Source organism: Achroia grisella, unplaced genomic scaffold (genome assembly GCF_030625045.1).
Source record: "Achroia grisella isolate CSIRO2021 unplaced genomic scaffold, CSIRO_AGI_Agris_v1 utg567, whole genome shotgun sequence".
Lineage (NCBI taxonomy): Eukaryota > Metazoa > Arthropoda > Insecta > Lepidoptera > Pyralidae > Achroia > Achroia grisella.
In genome coordinates this window covers 1,570,865-1,593,082 of record NW_026712947.1, presented here as the reverse complement: position 1 = coordinate 1,593,082, position 22,218 = coordinate 1,570,865, and the positions used below count along the sequence as shown (strand labels likewise).

At 38.4% G+C, this 22,218-nt stretch overlaps 1 protein-coding gene across 1 annotated transcript; it reads right to left on the bottom strand.

The window, feature by feature from the left end:
- Positions 1 to 14,102: 14,102 nt before the first annotated feature.
- Positions 14,103 to 19,787, bottom strand: LOC131848640 (uncharacterized). The gene is made up of 2 exons (XM_059198562.1): positions 16,807 to 19,787; positions 14,103 to 14,292 (listed from the first exon to the last, which is right to left on the bottom strand). The coding sequence occupies exons 1-2, from the start codon at positions 19,785 to 19,787 to the stop codon at positions 14,103 to 14,105; spliced, it is 3,171 nt and encodes a 1,056-aa protein (XP_059054545.1).
- Positions 19,788 to 22,218: the final 2,431 nt, after the last annotated feature.

Genomic DNA, 22,218 nt, shown 5'->3' with positions numbered 1-22,218 from the left:
TTGTCTTATTTATTTGTTTTCTTTTCAGTTTATTTTTGTACTGGCAATACCAGCGATATACTCGCAATACTAAGGGAATTTCGAGTGAGTTGCCTGCCTTTTAAAAAGGAATAAGTTCATTTCTTAAAGGTTTTCACATCGTATATGCATATTTGTATATATTGCATACTCTCCCAAATTTGAAAAAAATCTGTATTATTTTAAACACATGAAACATTAATTTGAAAAGAATACGAGCTGAGTTTCTTGTCAGTTCTTCTCATCTCGAAATCATTCTAAACTGACGATATATTTGACATATCATAAGAGTCTCTAATAGACTAACATGAATAAAGATATTTTGAATTTCAATTTGTATACGTTCGGAAATACCATTGCTGGAAGACGATTCCATGAGTTTGTGCGTGGCAAAAAGTTTCTGGAAAGTGGACATTTTTGCCACGCACAACCACCTTATGAAGAAAGTTGCAGGACCGCCATTCATCCAGATCAGGATGCTATTTTAGTTTTTGGTATAGCAGTTCCTGGCGGATAGTCTGGCGATGATGAACTCCAGCAGTCGGTATTAATCCGAACAATAAATTATTAATTAACATTGGAATAATATCAAAACCATTATTAATATTATCTTACAAACATCTAGCGACAGTAGCGTCATTATCACAAGATATCGCTTTCAAAAATTTCAGTGCATTATCTACATGCCCCCCCCTCTGTAGTTATCAATGACTTATTTGACATTAATATTATTATTAGATATATAAGATAGATACACGTAGATTTAATTATCTTTTAAGGGCAATCACTTTTAGTATCTACTAGCGACCTTTCTATCTACTGTTCATTTAGTACAAGCAGCAGCAGGAAAGGAGGAGGTGAAATGAAAGTTCAATGGAGGCTGTGTACATATTTATATTGATGAAATATTTTTAATAGATATATAAATATATACTAGCTGTCCCGGCAAATGTTGTTTTGCCTTAAAATAAAAAAAAAATTGTGGGTGGACTACCCATAACATTTAGGGGGATGAAAAATAGATGTTAGCCAATTCTCAGACCTACTCAATACGCTCACAAAATTTCATGAGAATCGGTCAAGCCGTTTCGGAGGAGTATGGGAACGAAAACTGTGACACGAGAATTTTATATACAAGATATATATTATTATATATACACTAGGGCTGAAGATCGGGCCCAGTTGCATGCCTTGGGAAAGGCCAAAGTCCAGCAGTGGACTGCAGTGGGCTAATGATAATAATGATGATGATGGACAAGAAAGCTATTCGGTTTCTAATGATAGACTTGTTATTTGCAAGCAGGCAACGTCGTTGCCACGCGATTATAGTAAATTCGCCACACACAGATGCATTACAAATCTTTTAATTTCTCCACTTGTTCTATATTATTTATAACACGCATGTATTATACATATAAATCTTCCTCTTAAAGGACTGTCTGTCTATCAACTGCTGAAAATGGCATTAAAAATCCGAAAAAAAAAACTTATATTCTCTTATCGGTCTTATCTACAGACTTTACGTCATCATGCACGGGCTGATCGTGTATTTGGGGCCCTGGACTAAATATTAGGGGCCTACCGAATTTATATTATTATATTATTCAACTAAAAAAATACACATATAAACATTTCCCGCTCCTTTCTGTAGACGCGCACTTGCATGCGTTGATTAATCTCAGGATTGCCGAGTATTCTCACGAGACATGGGGAGTGCATAGGGTTTTTCAAGAAGGGTATATTAAGGTTTCTTAAGGGTCGGCAACGCGCACGGACACCCCTGGTGTTTCAGGCGTCTATAGGCTACGGTAACCATTTACCATCAAATGGCCCGTATGCTTGTTTGCGACCATAGTAGTATAAAAAACTCGGGTCGGCTCTCCCAGTCTTTCTTCGTCAGGCATCTGTCCTGGGTCGTCGAGTCGGTTACTTCGACGGACTGCCAAGTAAACAGGTCGTCCTCGTCTCTTTGGGCCGGTATTAAGATGCAGGACTACTTATTTATTAGTATTTATTATTAAAACACTTGATGGCTGACAAAAGTACGAGGTACCCGCGACAACTTTTCGAAACCTACAGTTAGGCAGTGTAATGCGTAGTTCACTCAAAAAATATATCTGAAATGGAAAATTACAAAGGAAAAATGTACATTCCTTATGTAGACGCTAATTAACACGGTACGTCATGAAGTAATGTTGTCCGGTTTTTTTTAAACATAAGTCTATATTTAAAACGCGAATTAATTAGGTATTTTCTATTATAATCTTGACCTTAGATCATCATTATCACAGTACTGATAATTTGATCGATTACGCATGTTTTAACCGATTATATTGGTTTATTGTTTATTTTATAAATATTTATGTGTTGTGCCGATACTCTGAAATTTGATTATCACTAAGTGATACGATTTTAGGGTTCACTGATTGATTTTAGGAGTTTTGGGTGATTAAAACGAAAGTTTTACGACAGTTACGTTGATCAAAAGCTACTAGTAGTCGCCTAAGTACAAGTAGTGATCTTTCACGCAAAAACTTTACAATAATATACCTAATCTTATATATAAAATTCTCGTTTTACAATGTTAGTTACCAAACTCCTCCGAAACGGTTTGAGATATTTTTATGAAATTTTACATGCATATTCAGTAGGTTTAAAAATCGGCTACTATCTTTTTCATACCCGTAAGTGATAAGGGTTGTCCATCCCTAACTTTTTTTTTAGAACATTTTTTTTTTAATTTTTATAATGTGGCATTAAAAATACAACATACAACCCTAAATTTTCATCCTTCTACCACCAACCCCCATTTTTTTAAAGTTATATTAGTACCTAAATTTATATGGCAAAACAACGTTTGCCGGGACAACTAGTAATAATATATTAAGCATAACACATGCGGGGGGAAAGGGATTGTTAGTAATGGGAACTAGTACATTGCTAGCAATGTACCATGTTAGGTCGACCTCCACGCGGTTCCCCCTGGAAACCATCGTGATAAATTCTTGGTGAATTTGTTACGATGGGCTAACTGACCTGACCTCATGTACATCTTATCATCCTCCACTGGTGCCCCGCCAGCATAAACCGTTAGCGCAGGCGGGTGCACCATTCCATTATCATCCATAAAAAAAAAATCCTTAATGATATGTCAAATCTTTCGGAGTGCTTTCGAGCTAAGGACTGACAAGAAACTGAGATCTTATTTGTTTCAAATGAGCTTGTACATTTTTGGGGGCGTCCATACATAACGTAAGGTGTTTTTTTTTATTTTCTGTCCCTCCCTCCCCCCTTGGTAAGATGTCGTGAGATTTTATTCAACCCTCTCCCCCATCCCCCAATCTCGTGAGATACTTCAAAATGTTTCTTACGTAAACGCGTTGGATTGTTATTGTAAAAAGAAAAAAAAATTGTTTGAAGTGCTTTTTTTTACGACTAGTTAAGACTAGTAATCAATATTGCTGAGAGTTATAAGTGTAATAAGCATGTAGAATCTGGATTAAATGGACTAAAATAGTATTTCTTTTGATTCAATCAGAAAAAATTTTGTGTGATATTTGCCGAGACCGTCCCTCTCTCCAACTTAAACATCTCACGTAATTTAGGGACGCCCCATTTACAAAACTGAAGATTAATTTATAATTCGAATTACGGAGACCACAATACGCTATTGCAATTTTGTCAAAAGAAAATAACATGATTTCAGTAATACACATTCATTTTTAATTCACAGAAGATCGAAGAGCTGGCAGCTACCTCGGACAAAGAATTAGTCTAGCTATTCAAAGAGGGAACACTGCCAGTATTTTCGGAACTTTGCCTAAAGGGAACTTTTAATAATATATTTTAGTTATTGCATTATATTTTTTAAGCTTTTTAATTTTAGGTTGGAGTTGTACAATTAAATTATGTAAATGATATAATTAGTTATAAAATATAAAATTAAATAAATAAGAAATTTTTAAATTCAGGGACATTCTATCATCTCTACTTTGAAATTTAGTTATCAAATGACATGTTGTTTTTTATAATGATCATTAGGAAAATGTTTTTGTTGTTATCACATAGTAATCACTTTTTATTATCAATGACGTAATTATTACAAAGTTTATTGTACACATAGGTGTGGCGTTAAATTCTTACACAACATGTAAATAATAGGAATGTATTATTTTCAGCGCATGTAACATGTAAACATGTTTATAATAATATAATAATAGTGCCATCTTCTCTCCTTAAGAGGGGAGGTGAGAATTTTTGTAAAGTTTGGAAAATAATAATAATAATAGTAAAATAACCTCAGGACAATTCACACAGCGCCATCTAGACCCAAGTTAAGCTAGCTAAAGCTTGTGTTATGGGTACGAGATGATTTTTTCGTAAATACGTACATATTATACATAGAAAACAATCAGACCGATACAAACAATCATACTCATGAATACTGTTTGCACGGAGGAATCGGACCTGCGATCATAGGATGTAAAGCGGTGTGCTAAACCACTAGACCACTAAGGCTGCCAAAAGAATCGTATGAAATATGTTTTTCATAACAATAAGAAAAGAAGAAAGGAAAATACATAATTTGGTAACACCCTATGTATTAAATATTGCCTATTGTAAATTCTTTATACTATTATGAAAATAAAATGATAATTTCTTGAAATTCATCAATCCATATGGTTTGATATGTTGTGGCAATAAATAAACATGTTTACATGTTGTGTAAGAATTCAACGCCACACCTATATGTACAATAAACTTTGTAATAATTACGTCATTGATAATAAGAAGTGATTACTTTGTGATAACAATAAAAACATTTTCCTAACGATCATTATAAAAAACAACATGATGACCTCGGTGGTCTAGCGGTCTAGCACACCGCTTTACGTCCGATGGTCGCGGGTTCGATTCCTCGCATGGCACAAACATTTGTATTCATGAGTATGACTGTTTGTATAGGTCTGGGTGTTTTCTATGTATATTACGTATATGTTTTTTATAGATGATAATGGAATGGTGCACCCGCCTGCGCTAACGGTTTACACTGGCGGTGCACCAGTGGAGGATGATAAGATGAGCATGAGGTTAGCCCATCGTGACAAATTCACCGAGAATTTATTACGATGGTTTCCAGGGCGAACCGCGTGGAGGTCAACCTGACATGGTACATTGCTAGCAATGAGATCATCCGTCTACATTACTAACAATCACCTTTCCCCATTACGTATATGTATGTGCTAAAAAATACAAGTATTTTATATTAGTTATCTACTGGTACTACCCATAACACAAGTTCTGCTTTACTTGGGACTAGATGGCGTTATGCGAATTGTCTTCAGTTATTATTATTATTTTTTTTTTATAACACAGGGGACAAACGAGCATGCGGCTCACCTGGTGGTAAGTGATTACCGCCGCCCATGAGGGTGCTCATGGGCGGCGGTAATCACTCACCTCAACACCCGCAACACCAGGGGAATTGCAAGTACGTTGTCGGCCTTTTAAAAAGGAATAAGCTCTTTTCTTGAAGGTTTCAATATCGTATCGGTTGGGAAATACCAATGCTTATACTATTATTATTAATATCACTTTCACTATATGGAAATACGTCATCTCTACATGGTATAAAACAAAGTCGCTGTCGCAGTCTGTCCCTATGTATGCTTAAATCTTGAAAACTACGCAAATGATTTTAAAGCATTTTTTTTTAATAGATAGAGTGATTCTAGAGGAAGATTTATATATATAATACACATGTACACCCGGGCGAAACCGGGGCGAGTAGATAGTCTTATATATAAAATTCTCGTGTCGCAATTTTAGTTACCGAAACGGCTTGACCGCTTTTATGAATGTTTACATACATATTCAGTAAGTCTGAGAATCTGATAACTATCTATTTTTCTTACGCCCTCAGTGATAAAAATTGTCCACCCCTAAAATTTTGTTTTCATTTTTTGGACATATTTTTATTTTTTTAAATATACACAACCACAAATTTCCCCCTTCTATCACTAAACTCTATTTTTTAATAGCGATTTTAATTTATATGGGAAAACACCGTATCGGTCATATAGGTCATAGGACACCGTATAGGTCAGCTAGTATATCGTCGGTTAAATAGAAAAAGGGCAGTATTCAAAATGTAAATTTTTTACAAGACACGAATTTAAAGGTTTTTTTTTTATTTTTTTTTATAATTTTTTCCTTTAAAGTTTTAAATTTATATATTATATATCATTTTAAAAGTATTCAGATAATGATTAAGACGGCGTGGTTAATTTAATTGACTTATATAAAAGGAGGCAATTCTAGTTAATTTTGAAAAATGACATTTTTCTATTTAATCATCGATATGTTAAAGATAATATTTGGGTGATTCTTCCTTACGTTTCAACATAATTTTTCTTTTTGGTTCTGTTTATCCTTTATCGGAAAGAACTTGACTGAAGCAGTCAAGAATAGCCCGGATACTCTACGAAAGACATAAAACGATTTATATACTGAAGAGTAATGTAACTACTAAATAGGCAGTATGGGCAATGCTCTTCGCCGAATTGGACGAATTTTAAAACAACAACAACAACAATTTATCGGATGAAAACATAATGAATAAACATACATAAGAATTGGCCTTTGGCCTCATCACTTGTTCAAATATGAAGAAGTATAAACGTAGACTAGGCTGTACGGTCTAAGGATCTTTGCCTGTTCCATCACTGAAAAGGAGATGGACGAATATGGAAAAAAAGGCAAAGGGAACTGCGCCCATACAGCCATGTCTTCATATTTTTGATTTTCTTGATATTCTTATATCAACATCATTTAAATATTGACAATTGACATTCGTCAAACGATAAAGTGCACACGTCAAACGGAATATGACATTCGCAGTTTATCATACATCTATTAAACAAAATATAATAAATATTATCTATACCTCTATACCTACATATAAATGAAATTGGAGTGTCTGTTTGTAGTATTGAAATAACAGTTTTTTACTACATGCATATGAATATAAATACAGTACATACACCAAAATAACATTTTTTACAATTTTTCTCTGTCACAAACGAAAAAGACAAAAAAAGTCAAAACAAAAAAAGTCCCGTGAAAATCGAGCCATTTCAGAGATTAGCTTATAGATTATTTTATAATTTTTGTCTGTCTGTCTGTTGAACAGACTAGTTACTAATCTCTGAAATGGCTCGATTTTCACGGGACTTTTTTTGGCAGGTAGCTGATATAATAACGCGTAACTTAGACTACTTTTATTTCAGAAAAATAAAGTTAACATCCACGCGGACGAAATCGCGTGTACAGCTAGTAATAAATATTATCATAACAATAATGTTATCAAATCAAACAAAGTATTATCGTCGAATACGATTGTCGTATGTAATTTTATAGTTATAATAAATATTATATTTTGTGACTACGAACAGGGATGAATGGAAGAGAAAAACATATTACGCCGTCCACAAATGAATGCGATAAGGAAGAAGTAGATGTTGATTTCGCCATTGCTAGCGAAATCATCATCATCAGCTTCTTCCTTTACCTATGCTAAATAAAAAGATGAGATGGATGGACTGTGTGAAAGATGATACGGTAAGAAAGGAAGTAAATAACGCGATGACTGCGAACAGTGGTGAATGGATGAGAATAACATTACGCAGACCACAAATAAATGGGGTAAGGAAGAAGCAGATGATGATTTCACTATCATTAGCTTCTTCCTTTATCTGTGCAAAATAAAAAAAATGAGATGGATGGACTGTGTGAAAGATGATATGGTAAGAAAGGAAGAAAATAACGCGATAACTGCGAACAGGGATGAATGGAAGAGAAAAACATTACGCCGACCACAAATAAATGGGGTAAGGAAGAAGCAGATGATAATTTCACTATCATTACTAGAGAACTCATCACCATCAGCTTCTTCCTATATCTGTGCAAAATAAAATTACTTGTCTTGCTAAATTTTTTGCCAGTATATAAATAATAATAACCAGAGACAATTTACACGGTCTCAAATTGAGCGGAGCCTATGTTATGGGTGCTAGACAATTGATATTAATACCTAAATTAATTTTTTTGTAAATACATACATAATGTATACCTGTAGAAAACTGCTAGACTGTACAAGCAACCTTGCTCATGAATACAAATGTTCGACAAAATAGGAGGAATCGAATTCGCGACTATGGGAAGTAAACGGCGTGCTAAACCGCTCACCACCAGCCGTCATTCCTAGCAATGGGTGACCCCATACAGTCTATATTACTAATAGATGTTTTCAGAGGAGCTTCCTCCCGCGTACACTTAGATTGAGGAAAGAACTACCTGCCGAGGTATTCTCACGAGACTACAGCATGGGGTTTTTACGAATATTGATATTTTTTAATATTCGTCTACAAAATGATTCACATAAAACTGTACTGAGCCCATTGAATTCTCGTTAAATTAGATACGTTTTATGATTGACTTGGAGAAAGACTTAAATTTACCGTATACTAGTGGTCGTCAAATGGTTGAAATTAGACCATAATTAGTTTAAATTATAATATTGAATAATATCATGATTCTATTGTCAAAGACTATAACCTCTATGTATGTGTTTATACACATGGCAGTGTGTGAAATGATTTTATTGATTTAAAGAATTTATTAATGCTTAATAAAAAAGAAATTCAACAATTACAGACACATTATATACATTAGATACAGAAAAAAAAAAGAAATGTAGGTGACTTCATGTGCCGCAAAGGTGAATAGGCAGCCAACTCAGCATAATACTGCAGCAGATGAGTATATTAGAGTTTCTTAAGGGTCGGCAATGCGCACGTGACACCCCTGGTGTGTCTGGAGTCCATAGGCTGCGGTAGCCCTTTACTATCAGAGGGCCCTGGGCTTGTTTACCACCATCATAGTATAAAAAAAAAACTAACAATCCGCTTCTCTCCTGGAGTATGGACGAACATACTCCAGGTGTGAACATTGCAGTGTCTCAAGACGAAGATTTACGACCAATGTGTGTTGCCAGTGATGACTTACGGCACAGAGATGTGGTCGCTAACTATGGGCCTCATAAATATCACTGTCACTATATTCTCCCAAATTTGAGTTTAAATGAATCTGTATTATTATAAACATGTACAACATTTATTTGAAAAGAATACGAGCTGAGTTTCTTGTCAGTTCTTCTCATCTCGAAATCATTCCATACTGACGGTAGATTTGACATATCATAAGAGTCTGTAATAGACCTACATGAATAAATATATTTTGAATTGAAAATTGATAAAGCTCAGAGTTACTCAGAGGGCAATGGAGAGGGCTAAGCTTGGAGTTTCTCTGCGTGATCACATCAAAAATGAGGAGATTCACAGAAGAACCAGAGTGAGAAAGCCAGATGAATTGGGAAACTAAAGTGGCAATGCGCAGGGCATGTAGCTCGTAGGACAGATGGCCGTTGAGACAGTAAAGTCCTGAACAGTGAAGTGGCGACCGCGGAAGATGATGATGATGAAAATGTCTACCACGTGAGATCCGCAGAAGAACCAGAATGAGCGTCATAGCCCGAAGAATTCCGAAAATGAAGTGACAATGGGCAAGGCAGGTCGTAGGACAGATGGCCGTTGAAGCAGCAAAATCCTATAGTGGCGATTGCGTATAATCATGATGATGAAAATGGCTACCACGTGAGATCCGCAAAAGAACCAGAATGAGCGTCATAGCCCGAAGAATTCCGAAAAAGAAGTGACAATGGACAGGGCAAGTCGTAGTACAGATGGCCGTTGAGACAGTAAAGTCCTGAACAGTAAAGTGGCGACCGCGGAAGATGATGATGATGAAAATGGCTACCACGTGAGATCCTCAGAAGAATCAGAATGAGCGGCATAGCCCGAAGAATTCCGAAAATGAAGTGACAATGGGCAGGGCAGGTCGTAGGCCATATGGCCGTTGGGGCAGCAAAATCCTATAGTGGCGACCGCGTAAAATGATGATGATGAAAATGGCTACCACGTGAGATCCGCAGAAGAACCAGAATGAGCGGCATAGCCCGAAGAATTCCGAAAATGAAGTGACAATGGACAGGACAGGTCGTAGGACAGATGGCCGTTGAAACAGCAAAATCCTATAGTGGCGATTGCGAAAAATGATGATGATGAAAATGGGTACCACGTGAGATCCGCTGCAGAAACAGAATGAGCGTCATAGCCCGAAGAATTCCGAAAATGAAGTGACAATGGACAGGGCAGGTCGTAGGCCATATGGCCGTTGGGGCAGCGAAATCTTATAGTGGCTACCACGTTTGTTCATTGATTAGAATATTCCGTCAACAGGATGAGAGTGTATTTTTAACTTTTATGCCTCCTTATATAATTATCTCTCGCAAGTAAGAGATAAATTAGTCAAAATAAACTTGTTTACGGTATTGTTACACGTCATACTGTTTTTGTTATGTCTCCATTGTAAATTTGGTTGGTTGTTATCTGTCGAGAAAAAAACTACAACACTGTCGACAGACTCGTCTGTGATCGGTGCGTTGGCATATGTATATCTTGTTCAAGATTATATAATGATCACGTGATATTGGTATGAGTACAAAATCAGGTCAGCTGTCCTAAAGCCTATCTATCTTGTATGCCTAATCCTTGTTAATGTAAATTGACTTAAAACAACATTTATTTAAAAGAGCGACATATAAGTTTCTTTTTCATTCTTTTTGTGATTGGTCTGCGTTCCGAATGAGTGGTATAGTAAACAAAAGTGACTATTCAATAATGCTTATATTAAGTTGATTTGAATAAAGATTATTTCTATTTCTATTTCTATCTTATATATAAAATTCTCGTATATATACATATGTGTGTATATGTATATTTTACGAGAATTTTATTTTTATACCACTATCTTTTTCTATTTAATCTAACACTATATTAGGGTTAATCGGGTCTTAACACGAAAAACTTAATAATTAACTAGCTGGTTTAACTCTTTTATATTAAAATACATAAAATGTATGAAATAGAAGTAACCTAACTTACTCATTATACTTTAACTATCTGTGAGTCAAAAACAGGTCAAAATCGGTCCAGCCATTTCTGAGCCCGCTGTGATTACGAAGCGCGGTTCGATTAAGTAACCTTTTCTAGCCTGTTGGTGCACGAGGGCTATTTTATTTCATCCTTACCCTCCAGGTTCCTATTTGCAGGATTACCTGACGAGCCTTCCCCTATTCGTCACCTTGGGACGAGTTCTCTAGGCTCCTACGTGAACACGATGAAATAAACTTACTAATGTAGCACCATCATTCCACCTTCCACAAACTAAAATAAAGCCAAATTGAAAATTACTTTATGTATTTAGGTCTATTACAGACTCTTATGATATGTCAAATCTACCTTCAGTTCGGAATGATTTCGAGATGAGAAGAACTAAGTAGCGACACCTCTTCACATCATATATATCGCGCTACAATATGTTTTCCAGCTAATTCACTAACATACAGTAATTTCAATAGAACAATGTTATCACATTAAATTTCGGAGATGACTTCGAACAAAATGACGGACTATGTATTATTTTGACCTTTTAACGGCAATTTTATGTGCAAATAAGTCTGGACTTTTATTGTGTGTGATCAGTTAAATTATTGACAATGTTTTTTGAACGTAAAGTAATATTTTCTTTAGTATATATTTAAAGAACATAAACTTCATTTCACACTTTAAAGTCTTTAGAAGTGTTGAACGATTAGCGTTTACAACACCAGACTAAGGTATTAAAGATTGGCTGAATATTTTTTTTATTAAGAAGTTTGGACTCGTTGTTAACGAGACCTAGTAGAACGAAGAAATTGTAGCATTGCGATCTGCATAGATCTATTGTGCTTGCCTCTTCTGTACATAACATCCTTCAATTCTTGTCTCTGACGGGTGTAGGAAACCTGTCAGAGACAAGAATTGAAGGATATTCTTAGGAGTCATAGAGGAGAATATCTCTAATACTAATAGGGTTTTTATAGAAGAGTATACTCGTATACAGGTTTCTTAAGGGTCGGCAACGTGCAGGCAACACCTCTGGTGTTGCAGGCGTCTATAGGCTACGGTAACCATTCACCAACAGATATGTTGAATGCTTGATTGAATACATTGTGATTTTATTCGAACTATTATAATGCTGTTGGCCGCAGCTGGCCTTACAGCTTTTCCGGACGATAGGGGGCGAGTGCAGATGGCACTCCAAACCAAGGAAGGACTTATGGAGCGGCTGAAGGCCAACTCCCGCCTGACGGATACGACTTAAGTCTTAGGGCACCGCTAGGGGTTCGAACCTCGGCTCAGGCCGTAGTAATTTTGATCCCCGTTTGAATTGGACTGTAGATCGTTTGAGATAACAACATTGTTTAAAAAAAATAATTTTCCGTCGAACATATTATATGTAGGTAGACTAAAATCATATTAATATTATTATCAGTCGAGTGGGAGTGGAGTGCGTCGTAGCCTAGTGGTTTACTGGCCGATTTACAGACTGCAAAGGTCGTGAATTCTTATCTGTTCGACACAAAAAAACTTTGTGTCAATGTATATTTTTGAAATACTTTATAGTGATAGAAACATTGATAAATGAAATTAATCCGATAGACGGCAGTAGGTTTGCTCCCATTGCCATGTAATATTCATATATATCTTTATATATAAAAACTAGCTGTCCCGGCAAACGTTTTGACATATAAATTAAAGTCGCAATTTAAAAATATATATTTAGGGGTGGATATCCCTTACCACTTAGGGGTATGAAAAAAAGATAGTAGTTGATTCACAGAGCTACTGAACATTCATATATATAAAATATCATATACCTAAATCGATCAAGGCGTTTGGGAGGAGTATGGTAGCTAACATTGTGACACGAGAATTTTATATATAACATTACGTGTCACATTGTTTGTCCGCGATGGACTCCTAAACTACTAAACCGATTGCAAATCTGATTTGCACATTGTGTGAAATTTGATCAAACTTGAAAGATAGGATAGCTTACATCTCAATACATAGTCGCAATATTATTTTATTCAAGAACCTTAGCCACAGCAACGCGTGGCCGTATCTTCTATTTTACGTACATATACATATATAGTATATGTAAGTAAAAAAAAGATAATAATATGTGATCCTACTATTATTATTAAATAACAATTATTATTTTACAAATTTTTTTTTTCAGACTACTCAAATGCTGTTGGCTGCAGCTGCCTGCAGCCTTTACAGCTTCACCGAATGACAACGGGTGAGCAGATTGCACTCCAAACTCCGGAAGGACTTCTGGAGCGGCTGAAGCCCAACTCCCGTCTGACGGATACGACTTTAGTCTGAGGGCACCGCTGGGCTTCGAGCCTCGTCTCAGGCCGTCGTAATTTCGATCCCTACCCATTTGATTTGAACGGGGGATCGATCAGAGACAAAGGTAGTGTGAGAAAGTGTGCCCTGCTTTTCAATTGTAAATAACAAAACGAAAACAGGTAGCCATGACTTGTATCCGGAGCCGTAAAATAAAATAATAATAAAAAAACAGGTAGCACAGTGATATCCAATCATTCCACTTTGTTCAAAGTCTACTATACAACGATTTTTGTGCTTTGTTACAATTTTATTATGTGTAAAGATTAGTTATTATTAGTGTTATGACCTGTCCATTTCACTATTAATTCTTTGTATTTATATCTATGTTTATATGCCAGATAATAAAATCTTAGGTCTTTGATCCTAATAAACTTGTATAAATAATTTTATTAATACAAAAACCTTTCATCCCTGCACATACAGATACTTGTAATAAAAATTTATACGGTTTGTTCATATTTCTAAGACTCCATTTGATCGGTGTCGGTTGTATAGTGGATTAGCATACCGCTATACTTCCGATGGTCAATTTTGATCATGTTTGATCATTATCAGCCCACTGCAGTCCACTGCTGGACATAGGCCTCTCTTAAGGCACGCCACTGGGCACGACCTTCAGCCCTTCTCTTTCCGTTTTTACCCGCAACCCTACGTATATCGACTTCACCTAGCCACGGAGCGTCCTACACTACGTTTGCCAATTCGCGGTCTCCGCTCTAGAACATTCAACTTGCAAATACGAAGAGCTATGTCAGTAACTCTAGTTCTCTGGCCAATTACTTTGTTACGCATTTGATTACTCAGAGAAACTCCAAGCATAGCCCTTTCCATAGCTTTCTGTCGCTGTGCTCTGCTATAATAAACAAAAATAAATAAAAACAGCTTCAAAATCCGTTACGTAGTTTTAAAGATTTAAGCATATAGCGACAGTGAGTTTGTTTTACACTATGTAATGATTAAGAATGAACGAACACGTGAATCACCGGAAGTGCTATTATATATTTAAAATAATGTAAATTTGTTAGAATACTAACGTCAGTTATGAGGTTTTTTGACATCCGGCCTCGTCCTTACTCTTCCACACTTCCGGCTAACACGAATAATATTTATTAAAATAACAAATAGAGAAACCTTAATATGTCGTAACTTACAATAATAATAACAAATCACATAGTGGTATTGTTTACCGAGATAGAATAATATGAATAGTTTATATATCTTATCTTTTTTATAAAACGGGACAAACGAGCATGCGGCTCACCTGATGGTAAGTGATTACCGCCGCCCATGAGCACATTATTATAAAATTTAAAAATAGTATAAAAACATATCGCATAGGAGTTCGCTACAATTATTAAGTTACTTTATGTGTAATAAGTTTCAATTTCAAGAGTAACGTTGTCTGTGGTTTCTATCATTACAATGTGAATAATTATAGTTTGTTTTTTAATACCGGTTACAAATTTGACAGTAACAATGTTGCCAAGTTTTTACATTTTTTAAATAGGGTTGAAGCATAATCGGAAATCAATATTAATTATACATTTTTATAGGTCATTCAGAAATAATGTGTGGGTATTTATTTCAAACAAAATTATTAAATATATGGTTGTTAGATTTTTTTATTTTTCACTAAAATAAAGACTTTTTATAAAACTTTTTTTATAGTGTCATATATCATAACACATTTAAAACACACCTATTTAAAATAGTTAACTGTTCGAAAGGAAAAAAAACGTTACAAACTAATACTGCAAAAATTATTAGTTGTACTGAAACTTCAAAAATGTATTTTTATGCTGTATATTACAACAGTAAAGGAAACACTAGTATATGTACGTGAATTTTAAAAGTCTGTCGTGGAAACGTCATTTAAAATTTTAAAACTAATGTTAAAATAAAAGTTTCCGATTAAACAAACCGGTATCGCAGGTACACCACTACTCCGTAGGTACAACACTATAGGTGGTAACATTATTTGAAATTTTGACATTTACCTGTCAATTTAGTCTCTGGGATTCAAAAGTAGACTATACTATAGGATATATTTTTTGATGGATGCTAATGTGCAGTGCACCCACCTGCGCTCACGGTTTACGCTGACGGGGCATCAGTGGACGATGATTTTTTTTTTCTTATTGTATTTCTTCTATGTGCACAATAAAGAGTTTATTATTATTATTTTTTTTCCCAAAAAATCCATCTCCCCTCTTAAGTAGAGGAGAGTGCAACATACCCCCGGCAGAAGCACAGTCGGCCGGGGTTCAGGGCCCCAGGGAGAGAAACCGGCCTACAATGCGGGCAGAATCTAACAGCACCGCTTTCTGCATCTTTCCCGGGAGCGAGCCGCCCTGGAATCCCAACCGTCTGAGATGTTGTTCCAGACTGGTTGGGATAAGACCGTTCACAGACATAACGATTGGAATGATTTCGGTGGACATCACCCCCCACATTTCGGTCACCTCGTGAGTCAGGTCGAGATACTTTCTCTTTTTTTCAGTTTCGGCTTTCACGAGGTTCTCGTCATGCGGTATGGTGATGTCCACCAAAAACACCCTCGAAAGTGCCCGATCCATCACCACGATATCAGGTTTGTTCGCAAGAACGGTCCTGTCCGTGATGATGGATCGGTCCCAGTAGAGCTTGACGCTGTCGCTTTCGAGGACCGGCTGGGGCTCGTACTTATAGTACGGCAACCTCTCATTCCCTATTATTATTATTTTTTTTTTTTCCCAAAAATTCTCATCTCCCCTCTTAAGGAGAGGAGATGGCAACATACCCCCGGTAGAAGCACAGTCGGCCGGGGGGTTCAGGGCCCCAGGGACAGAAATCGGCGTACAATGCGGGCAGAATCTAACAGCACCGCTTTCTGCATCTTTCCCGGGAGTGAACCGCCCCGGAATCCCAACCGTCTGAGATGTTGTTCCAGACTGGTTGGGATAAGACCGTTCACCGACATAACGATTGGAATGATTTCGGTGGACATCACCCCCACATTTCGGTCACCTCGTGAGCCAGGTCGAGGTACTTTCTCTTTTTCTCAGTTTCGGCTTTCACGAGGTTCTCGTCATGCGGTATGGTGATGTCCACCAAAAACACCCTCGAAAGTGCCCGATCCATCACCACGATATCAGGTTTGTTCGCAAGAACGGTCCTGTCCGTGATGATGGATCGGTCCCAGTAGAGCTTGACGCTGCCGCTTTCGAGGACCGGCTGGGGCTCGTACTTATAGTACGGCAACCTCTCATTCGCGAGGCCGTACTTCAGAGCTAGTTCTTGATGGAGTATTTTGGCTACCTGGTTGTGTCTGTGCAAGTACTCAGTGTTGGCAAGAGCTGAACAACCCGAAAGCACATGTCTGAGTGACTCTCCGGGATGGCGACATGCCCGACAGATGTCCTCAGTGCCATCCTTCAGAATGTGCTTTCGGTAATTGTTCGTCTTAACCACCTGATCCTGTATTGCACAGACAAAACCCTCGGTCTCTCCGAAGAGATCACCGAACTGTAGCCAGTGCACGGAGGTCTTCGTGTTGACGTACGGCCCGTGAAGGGCTTTGAAGAACCTTCCGTGCAACTCCTTCTCTTTCCACACGGCCTCCCGCTGAGAGGTACCCAGGACTTCGGGTTTTCGCCAGTCCTCTTTAGCCAGAGAAAGAGGGGTGAATCCTTTATCACATTCTATGACCTCTCTATGCAAACCCTCGTCTCTTTTCTCCAGAAAATATGTCCTGAGGCTGTCAATCTCGCGGTTGTGCATGGTCTTAACGCTTAACAAGCCTCGACCACCAGCCTTCCGCGGGATGTACAGCCTCATGACTGACGATTTCGGGTGATGCATTCTATGGAGGGTCATAGTTGTGCGGACTTTCCGATCCAGGGCTTCGAGTTCGGTTTGAGACCATCTGAGCACGCCAAAAGTGTAAAGGAGTACGGGTATGACCCAGCCGTTATATGCTCGGATCTTATTGGCACCCGACAAGGAACTTTTCAGTACTCTTGTAAGGCGCGCAAAAAATTCCTCACGGATTGACTGTTTCATATCCGTCTCCCTCACACCGATGTTTTGTGACATGCCCAGATACCGGTATGTTTCAGCGTCGGAGAGGGTTTTGATGTTGGAGGGATCTGTAACGATCCCTTCAGTTTGATTGACCCGTCCCCTCTGCACATGGAGAACCGCGCACTTGTCTATTCCGAGTGCCATCCTAACAGAGCTGCTATAATCGTTTACAATAGTTAACAGCTCCGTCAGGCGTTCGACACTCGGAGCTAGTAGTTTCAAGTCATCCATGTACAGAAGGTGAGACACTCGTGTACCTCCTCTCCGATACTGAAATCCAGTCCCCGAATTCTCCAGTAAAGTACTGAGAGGATTCAGGGACAGGCAAAACCAAAGTGGACTCAAACAATCGCCCTGGAATATTCCCCTCTTAATCTCAATCCGGTCAGCGGTATCCGTTAATCGCTCGCCCTGGATAGACAGGATCGTCGTCCATTGCCCCATGCATGTCTCCAGGAACACCCGAACCGTACCGTCGATCTTGTACAGCTCGAGTATCCTCCGAAGCCATGAGTGGGGCACGGAATCGAACGCCTTTTTATAGTCTATCCAAGCAGCGGAGAAATTCCGACGGTTCCGCTTAACCACTTGGCCAGCGACAGCATCAATGAGGAGAAGCTCCTTCGATCCGCGGCTACCGCCCCTGCATCCGTTCTGAGCGCTAGATAGGATCTTGTTTTCGTACACATGACGAGAGATCTTAGCGCTCAGAACAGATGTTAACGTCTTGTATATTGTCGTAAGACAAGTTATGGGGCGATATTTAGATGGATCCGCAGTATCGTCCGTCTTAGGAGCTAAATGAGTGATCCCGGTTGTAAGGAAGTTCGGGAGCGCCCTGTTTTCGAGGGCACTCTGGAATTGCACGGCTAAGGTTGCATGGCTGGCCGAGAACGCCTTTAACCAGTAGTGCTGTAATCCGTCGATTCCCGGACTTTTCCAGTTCGGAGCCCGACGGATCGCAGCAACCACGTCCTCCTGCGTAATGGCAATGACGTTCATCGGTGTTATTCGAGCACATGCTTCCTCAACACCGTGCATCCATGCGCCCTCCTCATGTTCCACAGGTTCAGACCACAGCTGTCGCCAGAAGGCGACGAAATTGGCTGTTTCGGGTCTTTGTCCTGTGGGCTGTAGTTTTGGGCGCTCCAAGTTTCTATAAAACTTCCGTTGATCACTCATAAAGAGACGATTCTGTTGATACCTCTCGACCCTCTCAGAGTACCGTCGGAGTCGCTTCCCCCATGCAGCGACCTTTTGCTTCAGGTCGTCTATACGCTCCGTAAGTTTTTGTCCGAAGTCCGGCTGGAACAGACGTACACCTGTCCCAGCAAAGGCCTTTTTTACGGAGCGCATAATTCTCGGGCGTGTATTGCCCTCTCTGAAGCAGAGCAGTCTGCCAATGAGGACCCTGGCCTGGGTGATCCGTCGCTCAATCCTTCTTTTCCAGGCTGGTTTCGCATTATCCCTTTGGATATTACGTCCAGCCCGGGGCATTTTTGCGCTAGTATATCGGCATACTGCCAATGCAGCGGCAAAGAGGATTGAACTCGTCTCTCCCAGGTCACCGCTGCCCTCAAGGTATTGAGGCAGCAGTCCATTTGCGGCCTCAATGGCATCCCGCGTCGCCACATTTGGATGTAGCCGGGGAAGCTTCGGTCTCTCTTCAAGGGGAGTTCTTCGGATCTCTAGAATCGCCCCTTCTAGTATGCTCCTCATATGCTCTATATCCTGGGAAGTTGTTCCGTCCGCATCCGCTTCTGAAGGCCTTTCGGCAACCATCTCTACGTTAGGTAGCACGTCTGAGATGGGTTGCTCCACGGTCGTGGGGTCTGCTTCTGGAACAACTTCACTTCGCAATCGTTCGAGTTCGGTTGCGCTAAACATACCAGAGCGCTGTATGTACCGAACTCTATCGGCTAGGTTCTGTTCCGAGACGATTAGCTCCGGTAAAAGACGCAGAAACTCGCGGTGCATTACTGCCCTGTATCCTGTTCTGCCTGTTTCCGTCCCTGTAGCCCTGTAGAACGCTCGCATGAGGTCTTCATTCATGGCTCTCGGCCATCTCATGCGACGTGTACCACCAGTGGCGGGCGCCGATTGCTGGGCCTGTGACGGCCCTGCCGGTGCCAAGCCAGCTGATGTCGATGGCAAGGGGTCGGACCGGCCAGGTGGTGTGGCCGGTCGGCTGGCTTGCATTCTGTCACGCCTACCGCCAGTTGTAGACGTGCCCCGGCGGCCCCCGGGCAGCGACCCTATTCCGTTTTCTTTATTTTTACTCGCCATCTTTATAATTGCCATGGCCCCTTTGGCCGCGTAGGTTTTATATATACGCGTGACCGCCTTTCACGTGAGCTAGATGATCAGCTCGGACGCGGGGTTGGACTTTGAAAGGCCTATTAAAGCTATTATTATTATTATTATTATTATTATTATAAGATAAACATGAGGTCAGGTCAATTAGCCCAAATTGACCAAGAAATTATCACGATGGTTTCCAGACAGAAATATTCATATAACAGTATATAAATATATATATAAATGCATTTATATAGAGAGAAGGTAAATGAAATGAAATGGCGTATATCTCTAGGCAGTTCCTGAATATCAGTGGTTTGCTGCTTGTACGCAGTAAACAATACACTGAGGTGCTGCCTTTTTGCGTATTTTTTTTTTTTATAACACACAGCAAACGTGCATGCGGCTCACCTGATGGTAAGTGAATACCGCCGCCCATGAGCACCCGCAACACCAGGGGAATTGCAAGTACGTTGTCGGCCTTTTAAAAAGGAATAAGCTCTTTTCTTGAAGGTTTCAATATTGTATCGGTTCGGAAATACCATTGCTGGAAGGTGATTCCACAATGTGCGAGGCAAAAAGTTTCTAGAAAACCGTACTGTGGAAGACCGCCATTCATCCAGATGATCAGGATGGTATTTCAGTTTCTGGCGGGTGGTACGGTGGTGAAACTCAGCAGCTGGTATTAATCCGAACACCGCGTATGGGCTATGCACACACACTACGTTACTCATACTGTTTTTTTGTACCTGTATTGCATTTTATTTTACCTGTATAAACATATAAACATACAACACGTATTGTATTTTGTTTGACTTGACTAATATAATTGTATTTTTGTTTTTATATCGGTATAAAACAACGCTTTACTTCCGGTAGTCGCGGGTTCGATTCTTCGCACGGTACAAACATTTGTATTCATAAGTTGGATTGTTTATGCCTGTGTATTTTTTTTAACACATACATAATATTATGTATGTATTTAAAAAAAAATCTATATCTATAATTATAAAGTCGGTTAGAAACAAAGAATTAGAAATGTACCACGTAAAGTATACAAAAATACGGTGGAAGTGGAAGCCATTCGTTTTTAAAGTCGGTTAAAAACAATAAAACGCGCGTGGCATTGCTCGCGCGTAATAAATTCTAAATTTCATAATATTTATGTCATAATGTTTATATTGTATACATCTTATAAATTAATTTTATAGTAAATTAATTAATGCGAACTTGAGACTATCTGTTACGTGTTTACTGCCAAACCAAGTAAATATAATCTGTTTTTCCCGGAGACATTTGACATTACCAATGTTGCCAGGTATTTGCAATTTTTAAATAGAATTGCAACACGATCGGAAATTAATTAATTAATTTTGTTGACGATACTGTATTTCTACATTAGATTCCAAGTTGCAATGGGGTGCTCATATTACTAAATTGGCGAGTCGACTTAGTTCTGCCGCTTATACCCGCGCGAAGCCGGGGCCAGTAGCTAGTATAGTATAAAACATAGTCGCCGCCCCTGTGGCTCGTTTCTTTTAAACGGATAGATTCATTCAAGAGGAAGGTTCATAATATGTAACGCAGGTTTGATTCCTCGCAATGTTTGGACTACATTTATATTCTTGACTATAAAAAACCTAAACAGTAAAATAAATAGTTTTTCCTATGTCTTATAGCGTCTTGTAAATATAGCTGATGAAAGAACTGCTTTATTGGCGTATCATAGATATGTTGCTTCCAATCTTAGATACGGCATTTTAGTATGGGGAAATTCAACAGGACTGGAAAGAGCATTTATAGCACAGAAGCAATGTATTGTCTGTTATAAATCTGCCAGAAAAAAGATTTAAATGTCAAATAAAACAGTTCCTTTGCAAAAAAGCTTACTATAAAATTGATGAATTCGTTAACGATAATAATGTTTTTATAGAAAAACTTTAAATCCATAGCACTGACAATATTATCTAATTACACTAATAATGAGTGCGTAGCGATTTCTATGTTGATTATCGCATGCCTCTTACTTGTTATACTGTAATTATTTATATAAAAAAATCTATTAAAAAGAGCAACACACAAGTTTCTTGCTCGTTCTTCTTGTGATGAATCTGCATTCCGAATGAGTGGTAGAATCAAAATATGACTATTCAAAAGTGCTTGTAATGAGTTTATTTGAATAAAGATTATTTCTATTTCTATTCGTGCTATAAACAAACTCACACCCAGAACTAGCTGTGTACCGTATTTTAAAAAGCTGAAATTGCTAACTCTACCTTGCTTATATATTTATGAAACATGTAACTTTGTGAAAACACATACTTATTTATTTGAAAAGTATTGTAATAATGTTGACAATTATCATGGAAGATATCCAAATAAGCTAATATTGCCTATAATGTTAACGGAGCTATATAAA